At 45.2% G+C, this 9,084-nt stretch overlaps 1 protein-coding gene across 1 annotated transcript in view; it reads right to left on the bottom strand.

Annotated features, from left to right (window-relative positions):
• Nucleotides 1–1,069: 1,069 nt before the first annotated feature.
• The window catches only part of MYO10 (myosin X), a 200,776-nt gene continuing 192,761 nt past the window's right edge, over nt 1,070–9,084 (bottom strand). The window contains exons 37-41 of the mRNA XM_090276208.1: nt 8,160–8,296; nt 7,199–7,319; nt 6,363–6,815; nt 4,193–4,384; nt 1,070–2,541 (exon numbers count right to left, since the gene is read on the bottom strand). Of these exons, the coding sequence (XP_090132334.1) occupies nt 2,440–2,541; nt 4,193–4,384; nt 6,363–6,815; nt 7,199–7,319; nt 8,160–8,296 (1,005 nt within the window). The 3' untranslated portion in view covers nt 1,070–2,439. The remainder of the gene's footprint in view (nt 2,542–4,192; nt 4,385–6,362; nt 6,816–7,198; nt 7,320–8,159; nt 8,297–9,084) is intronic.

Genomic DNA, 9,084 nt, shown 5'->3' with positions numbered 1-9,084 from the left:
CTAGGTTGTCCACGTAGGTCTGCGGTGATGCCATGCTTCACATGGACGTCCTTCTCTGTAATAAGCAAACATTGAAATTCCTCCACTGACCATGTTCCAACTGATTCAAACCACACAGATGAGTGTGTGCAAACCTGGTGAAATCATTCTGTGGGTGGAGGGAGTTCAATATGCGTCCCATAGTTCATAGTTGTGATGCTCGCTATTCTATGGTTATGCCAAGATGCTACCATTGGGGAGACCAGATGAAGGGTGCACAGGCCTCCCTGCATCTTCTAGTGCAATTCCTCTGAATCTATAATTATTTCCAAATTAAAGATGAAAACAAAACAAAGCAAAGCTCCTGGTGTGTCAAGGCCCGTGTGTAGACCTGGGTTCCAGCTCTGGTGCTCTCACAGTGCCTTAGTTGAGTCACGTTGTCTTTTGTGTCTACTCCCTCATATATAATTGGGGGTGTGGGTGGCCTTTTGGGGTACAAGACAGAGGAAAGCCTCTTTGGGCCTGAAATAAAAACAAAGAACAAAACAGCCGAGTCATAGCTCACCTTCCTTATCATCCCTCAAGGCCATGGGTGCTCAGTGGCACCTGCCTTCAGGTTACTTCCCAGTCCCTGGGGAGCGGGGAAGTCCCTGCTGGGTACAGCAGAGGTAGGGGCAATGGCAGGAGAAAGGGACATATGGGGAACTGGTGTTGCTCACGCCCATGGCCTACCCATGTCTTCTGCTCCACAGTGGTCATGGCTGCAAGCAGGTTGTAGGATCATGTTATGGACATCTTGCATGTTTTGGGGCTGGGCAACAGGAGACTGTTCAACATAAACACACATTTCATCTTTAAATTTCTGTAATTTCATGGAACCCTACCTTTTACCTTTTCAGCTTTCTTGGAGTCATGCTCTGTGCCTATAAGAGCAGTTGAGATGTCTGCATGTCTGTGTTTAGACCAGTGATCAAGGGCGTGAAATGTACAGCTGAGACAGCCTGAAGCTCAAAGCATTAAAACCCACAATGAACGAAAAAAGAATCCTGTATCAATTGAGCAACCCTGACAAAAGAAAATACACTGCATATTAGCTAATATCTTTTATTGTCAGACTTTCTTTGAGCCAACAAACAATGACTTCACATGGCTGTCCATAAGGGATAAGGCAACTTTTTTCTTTGTGGGTAGACTTAGTTAGCCTAAGTCTTTACAACTTTTCCATATGAAAGTAGAAGTCCAAGACCAGATTATGTTTCTCCTGGTCATAGATGTTGACCTATTTACAGGTGCCTTTTTTAGACCACTATTATAAACCTGGGACAAAATATGTGTATTTTATTAAAGCCTCAACATTTCAGGTCAGGGTCCTTTAAAGATTTGCACATGTGTTTCACCTTTGGGGAGCACAGCACTTCTCCCCATATTCAACATGATTATGTTGTAATCTACCCAGAGCCATACAAGCTAACCTTCAAAACAGCATTTTTTAACTTAAATCTTTTAGAAACTAAAGACTCCAAAATGACTTCATATAGTTCTAAAAACAGCCCCAGAGCCAGCTGTTTAAAAGTGGTTTATAAATACAGTTACTTGAAGGCTGCATATCTGTTTATAATACAGCAGACACAGAATGCAGACCGCTACATGTACAACAAAACTGAGTCCAAATGCGGCTTCTGAAATACAGCAAGGACAGGAAAATCCAGGATTCCGGTTTGTTAATATCACCACCTTATAAAGCAACAAGTGGAGACTATAACTCTGAACTATTAAAATATACAGACAGACTGTTTACACCATTGCACTTCCGTTTTCCCTTTGCTTTTAATACTCTTGAAACGATGATTAAAGTGATGAGTTTATGAACATATGCATGCACAGGCAAGCACATATACTTAAAAGATGAAACAAAGAATAAAAGTTAATACATGTCTGCGAGGAAGGCTGCCAGCAGCACTCCAACTAAAATACACTGTCCCCTTGCGCGCCCTCTGTCCCCCTCCCTACTCCCTCACCTTCCCGTCGAGTCGGAAATCAGGCTGGGAGGTTAGTGCATAATTGATGGATAAATGTCCCCCTTCCAAGCTTTGTCAGCCTCCCCAACAAGGCAGGGGGAGCATTTCCCTTCAGTAGCACAGTTAAGATCCATTAGTGTTGGTTCCACAAGTTAAGGCACTTCTAGCTGCTTTGGCAGCAGCGTGGATTTTTTCTTCTTCTTCTCTCTTGTTTTAAGGCATGTGTCACCTAAGAGTAGTAAAGCTTTGGAAATTGGGTTAAGGTTGAGAGCTTAATACATGATCACTGAAGTGGCCAGGGCAAAAGGTCCCTCGGAGACACCTCCCTCTGGGCGGCTTCCAGAGAGCCTGGGCAGCTCTGCTCTGGGCTCTGCATGCAGGCGCCGGCTGAGGCCAGAGGGCGCATGTTCAGGCACTGAAGACACGTGACTCACTCCTGCGTTCACCTGGAGCTCCCCTGGCTGCTGACAGAGCGCGAGGTGCTGTAGCGCTTCTTCACAATCATGCTGATGTAGGCTTTCATGAGCTTGGCCACGTCCACCACCTGCCCGGGAAGCAGAATCAGCACACGGTCAGTGGGCTCAGCCTCACGACCACACATCCTCCCAGCAAAAGCCACCAGCCTGCCACGCAAATCCACAGCTCAAGTTTTGTATGAAGCCAAAAGTTTACCTGATGTTTACCTATTCCTAGTCAGGGACAAGGGGGAATTGTGGCTTTTCCAAATAACAGCGTGCACCACCTGGTGGTTCGTTCGTGTTTAATGTGAAACTGTCAAGACTTTGCACATTAAACAAAACACCCAGTGACGGTACAGTTGGCATAACTAGGGCTGGGGTTTCTCTTCCCACTTAAAATAAGGGTAAATGACAGAGCCCACAATCACAGTTGTTAAAAGACTGGATCATACAGTTCTAGCTAACTCCCCATGATGCAACTGAGAAAACAGAACTGAGGCTCTAAGGCAGTGGTTCTCAACCTTCCTAATGCCGCGACCCTTTAATACAGTTGCGCATGTCGTGGTGACCCCCAACCATAAAATTATTTTCGTTGCTACTTCTAACTGTAATTTTGCTATTATGAATCGTAAATATAAGTATCTGATATGCAGGATGTATTTTCATTGTTATAAATTGAACATAATTAAAGCACAGTGATTAATCACAAAAACAGTTTGTAATTATATATGTGTTTTCCAATGGTCTTAGGCGACCCCTGTGAAAGGGTCGTTCGACCCCCAAAGGGGTCGTGACCCACTGGTTGAGAACCGCTGCTCTAAGGGATGGGCAGAGAGCAGCAGACGACCTGTTCCGCTCCATGCCAGCTACGATCTTGAATTAGCTCCTTGCACCTCCTTTGGCCCATCACTTTTCATGGCTGGTCTGGACCCCTGAGACATCCTAACTGGCTTCTATTTCCCAGTTCTGTTTCCTGCCAATCCCACCCACTTCACTGTTTGTAAATGCACTGTCACTGCATAAGGCACAAAGATACCAGAGCAGTTCCCTGCTGTCTAGTGAAGTTGATCACTCTCAGGAGCCTGGCACCCAAGATCCTCTCCTCTCAACAGCCGCCACCTCTGTCCATCTCAAGCTGACCTCCCAGTCCCTCCTCCCCAGTACCTAACAGCCAGATAGGCGGCGTGGATTCTTTTCCATTCCCCGCCTCTGCTTGTAGGCAGCTCCCTCAATAGGCTTGTTGTATTATCATTACTACCCTTTACACTTTGGAGTGGATAGCATACAGATTTAAGGCTTTTTTTTTTTTTTTTTTTGGTGATTTTTGTGAACCAGAATTAGCTCTGCTCAGTATCCCTGGCTCACTCCTGCTCTGTGGACATTGCAGAGCTGAGTCTCACTGCTGGTACTCACTGCCAGAATCATCTACTAATTTTTACAAGGCTGCTTAGCCAAACTATATATATTCTCTTGAACATCTATATTTCTTTCTCCTCCTCTCCTCTATGAGTAATACCCCTGATATAAGGGAACCATATTTCTCTGTTGCAGAGGAATACAGAAGAAACTCAGGATTATCAGGTTTCATCTTGTGAGGAAGCTGATCCTGGTAGGAACCCTCCTATTGTATCTTCTAACACCTTAATGCAAAATATTCAAATAAAATTACTTGGTCAAAGGCATCAGGAAATGGTGTGTCAGTTTTGTTTTTTTTCAGGGTCATGGTTTGCCTCTTACCTCGCTGGTTTCAAAGAGAAGCTCCCTCTCATCCACCACGATCTTGTACGTGTTTGCCAGGGGCGCCCCGAAGGAGAGGATGTGTTCATACTGGAAGACTTCTAATGGCCTCCCCTCCCCACGCTTATAGACAGAGACGGCGTCTGCGCTGACGCCCAACCAGAGGTCCTGCGGGAAGCCGCCTTCCTTGCACTGGTGGGCAAGAGGCAGTGTGAGGGTTAGATCAGGAAGCAGTTTGAAGCCCAGAACCCAGAAAACACAGACAGGCTTTTAGGCAAGCACTCCACACAGAACACTGAATACATTCAACACACATTTGCCAGGGAACTGAAATATGAGGAACGGTATCTCTATAAAGTGGTAAACCCCAACACCTTGCTCTGACTCTCTACCTCTGGACACCACCACCACTCCATGGATCAAGTGAATGAACGACAGGGAGGTGGCCACAGCCGAGGAACCTGACAATGACCCCTCAGCAAACCAAGCACCTGGGCCAGGTCTGCTCTTCCAGCATGAGTTTTGTCTCCAATCCTTTGATGATTATCCTTCAAATACAAAATATAGGCTCACAGAGGAAACGTCTTTACGTCACTTGATGCTGAGTGGTTTTGGCTCCTTGTGGACAACACGTCTTTTGACAGGAAGCAGCACTGAGCTGCTACGTGTGCCATGGGTGAACCCGCTAGTTTAATGACAGACTTTCCTGCATGGATCAGTGCAGGAAAATAAGGGCCTAGACGCAGGAATAACTCAGGGCTGATCTGAACCAGTACGAATAGGAGAGGACACATTAGTGACCCCAGGAAGAGGCACTTGAACCAAGCATCTGATTTACACTCAAAAACCAACACAACTGAATCAATGAACCAACCAACTAAAACAAACCAAAGACAGCATCCAGGGAGAAGCCACGAAGGGATCTTGGGATATGAAAATCAATATTCAGATTTTTATACAGTCCCATTTAAAGGTCATCAGATGCCAGGATAAATAATTGTGATAAGAAAAATGGAAGCTCATCTAGACCAGGAGCTGGTAAGCTTATGTTAAGGGACTGGCAGTAAATATTTTATTTAGGCTCGTGGGCCATGTGGTTTCTGCCAAAGCTACTCAATTCTGCCCCTTTAATGTAAAAGCAGCCAGAGAAGATACACAAAGGAATGAGAATTGCTGTGTTCCAATAAAACTTCATTTTAAAAAGGAACAGGCATGGTCTGGTGCTCAGGCTGCAGTTGGCTAAGCCTGGATCTAAACCGTTAGTAAGGTTTATTTCCCCCAATAAATGGTCTACTTTAACAAAAGTGAAAAAGGTATACGTCCGCACTGGATTGATATTAATGGCTAAACTCCAATTATGAAACAGAAATTCTCCTCTGAAAATCATGGGAAAAAATAAAAATGGAAAATCCAAGTACAGTGTTCCCTCATTTATCATGAGTATTATGGTCTAGATCCCCCCGCGATAGGTGAAAATCCGCGAAGTAGGAACCTTACATTTTAGTATTTATACATATTTTAAGGCTTTATAAACCCTTCCCACACACTTATAAACCATTCCCAGTCCCTTATTAACCTTTCCCACTCCTTTATTAACCTTTTCCACACTTTTATAAACACTACTTATGTTCTTAAAGATATCCTACACTCTTAAACCTACGTAACTTTAACAACATACGTATACAGTACTGCAAAACCTCGCGATATAGTGAAAAATCCGCGATAAATAATTAAATATAATATTTTTAAAATCCCGCAATACAGTGAGGCTGCGATAAGTGAACCATGACATAGAAAGGGACTACTATATATCCAAAGTTTCTAATTTTGTGTACATAGTACTAGAATTTTTTTAAATGCAGATTTTTAACAGTACTTTTTATTGGGTCTGTAATTTCTGTAAGAAAGAAGTTACTCCAGAAGAGCTGACATCTTAATTTTTCACTCACTCCTAAGATTAAAAAAGCACTTACTATAAAGAAGGGAAAAAAACCTTTGTTGGGGAGGGTGGGTCTGTTAAGGGTAAAATTTGGGGGGCTCTAACAATAAGGGTAAAAGGGAGCAGTGCTCAGTCCCATCCTCCCTCCACGGTCGCACTGACTTCTGTTCTTGGACACAACCTGTCCCTGAAGCAGCAGCCTGCCCACCCACATCGCTCAGCAGTTCTCACCTCCACGTCAAAAAGCGTCGACCCGTAACCAGGCCACTCCTTGATCAAGGCCATGTACTTGGCCATGGCCTGCTCCTGGCTCATTCCCTGAAATTTCTTCCACTTGTCGATGATACTGGCTCGAGCAGAAGACACTTCTTCCTTGATCCACATGTCCAACATCTGCTCTTCCTCGGCCTTTTGCCGAACCACGGAGCCCGTCCGTAAGCTCCGCCTCAGTGTCCCCTCCAGGAAGCTCGTCCGCCTCTTCTCCAGCCGCTCACATGGGGTGAAGGTTTTGGTTGACTGGCTGATGCGAGCCTTGAGTCTCTGCACGGAGTAAACCTCTTCGAGGGGCGGGGCGGTGGCGTGCAGCGAATAGTCCCCTTGTAGGTACTGCAGCCGCAGGGCCGCGAGGACCTGGAGGTTTTCTTCGGGGGCCGGGTAGTGGCCATGGGTAACAGCTTCATGGGCCTGAAAGGGGGTGGGCAACAGCTTCAGGGGCAGACACAGGAGGCCTGCCTGGCTCACTCCCTTCCTCCACCAGGATTTCCCTGAAAATGGTCCTCTGACTCTGCGTCGCTGCTTTAAATTTCTCTCTACCACAGAGACCATCCAATGTGTATGCTTTATTCCCTGTTTCTCTCTCTGCCCAGCTAGAACAGTTCCTGGCACAGGAGTTCATAAAATGTGCATGAGTTTTATTCTACAAATGAATGCGAGCAGCTGACCCCATCCATGGCTGGGAAACCGACTGCTCGGTATAATCTCTCAGGACTAAAACTGACAGCAAGTATTTAATGGGTTTTACCCTTGCTTTCTCTGATAAAGGAATCGATTCTAAAAGTCCCTTTTACCTGTTCAAACATAAATGCAAATTCCACGCTGTCTTTTGGCACGTTGTCTGTGTCCAGGAAGCAGTAAAGCTTGAAGTAGAATTTCCAGGGCAGGTCGCCCACCTCTGAGGTGGCAGCCAGCCTATAGATACAAGTCAAGAGACACTCAGAAAGCAACACGAGATGGGCCTTAGGTGCCAACAGGGAGCTGACTTTATATGGCTTATTTTCTGTAAGGACGTTCTGTCCACGCTCAGATAACTGAGTGGGTGGAGATGGGGATGGAGAAGATCAAGAAAACAGAAGAATGAGGCTTATCCGAGTCCCCGGTGAATTGCACTTAACCAGAGGTGGAAGCCATGCTTTCAACCAGGTCTCACTTTAACACAACAAAGAGGCGGCCTTCAATTAAACTGTGCTAACAAGTATTTCCCCAGTGCCCCAGTCTAATTAGTACGCACTAGCTGAGCATTATGCTGAATCCATAGAAAGCAAAGGCTAGCTCTTGATTCCCAACCCTCTAGTAAACTACAGTATTTATAAAAATTGACATGGAAGCCGTGTTTATATTAAGCAGGAGTGTCTTTTGGGCTTACTAAGGGGATAGAATAGTCATAGATCAAAATTAGGCTTCTAACAGATAGTTTCTAAGTTGGCTTGCATCTCCTAGCCCTGTTTCAGAGCTAATGGACACACGGAAACCTACGTATCAGAAAATCCCTAAGTAATGAGTACAAGTGGGGGATGAAAGAATGGGGTAAAGGAACAATGACAAACTGAGTCATATCTGAGACAGTGGCTTTATCTACGAATCAAAAAATCAGCCAACGGAGGTGAAAAATTAAATAAGCTTCAACACAGGTAAAATAAGATAAACTCCAATGCACACGGAAGCTGAACAAGGAATTTCAAACCCTCAACTCTTGCTCCTAATTGCTTTTACTTACTGACTTGGCCGTCACTCGAGGGAGAAGGAACTTACTTTTCAAACTTGGCTAGCACATCAGCTACGATGGTCCGGCTCTCAATGGCTTTGTCAACGTGTCCGTTGGACTCAAACAAGGCAAACATGTTCCTGCTGTCCTCCATGGCCAGCCCTCTGATCAGCTTCTCCACCACCTGGAAGACACACCACGAGCTCTTTAGCAGCCAGAGCTATGGTTTTAACTGTGTGGTTCCAGAATGTGCCTTCATCTGCCAGCAAAAGGGAGGGTCCGAACAGCCTCCTAAAAACTGTCATGTGTGGTCACCCAGAATTTCAAAGTGCCTTTTCTCTTCTGTTCTCTTGAAACCAGTTTTATCTGCTTCTTGCCAAAAGGAACACAGGTAGGGGCAGATGTTGGGCCAGTGTCTTGCAAACCCATACAAGGAGGAAAAGGGCATAAAATCTGAAGGCCCGAGTTTCCATCTGATAAATACATGAACTCCCAGGAACAACACTGACCTCTACCGATGTTTCTTCCACACAAGAAGTTTTTTGGGTTTTATCGCTCTACTTCTTTTAGCCAGTTGGTTTTAGAATACCAAGTTCAAATTTTAGAAGAGAAAAGGCACACATCTGACCCAACACTCCAGATATTTGTGTGGCAAATACAAACACCTTACTGCAGGAGCGTGGTGGAGAGACAGCCTTGCCACAGTGGGCAGCCTGAGCCAGGGCTGCAAACTCTGTGAGATACTCAACTCCTCCTCCAATTAGCAGAACTGGGACTGTCTCAGGTGTTTTCGCCCAACTTTGACTTGGTGTCTCTACTCATCTTTAACATATAACTTTATCTCTTTAAACATGTAGCGGTTGCAGGCTATGCTTGTTTCTGTGGTTACTGACCAGCCGCACTATGCAAATCCCAACTGAGCATGAGAACCGACTAGAGCGTACAACTTTCCTGCCTTAAGCAAACAGGCAC

Source organism: Furipterus horrens, unplaced genomic scaffold, assembly GCF_987537825.1.
Source record: "Furipterus horrens unplaced genomic scaffold, mFurHor1.1.pri manual_scaffold_5, whole genome shotgun sequence".
Taxonomy (NCBI): Eukaryota; Metazoa; Chordata; class Mammalia; order Chiroptera; family Furipteridae; genus Furipterus; species Furipterus horrens.
This window is presented reverse-complemented; position numbering and strand designations above follow the sequence as displayed.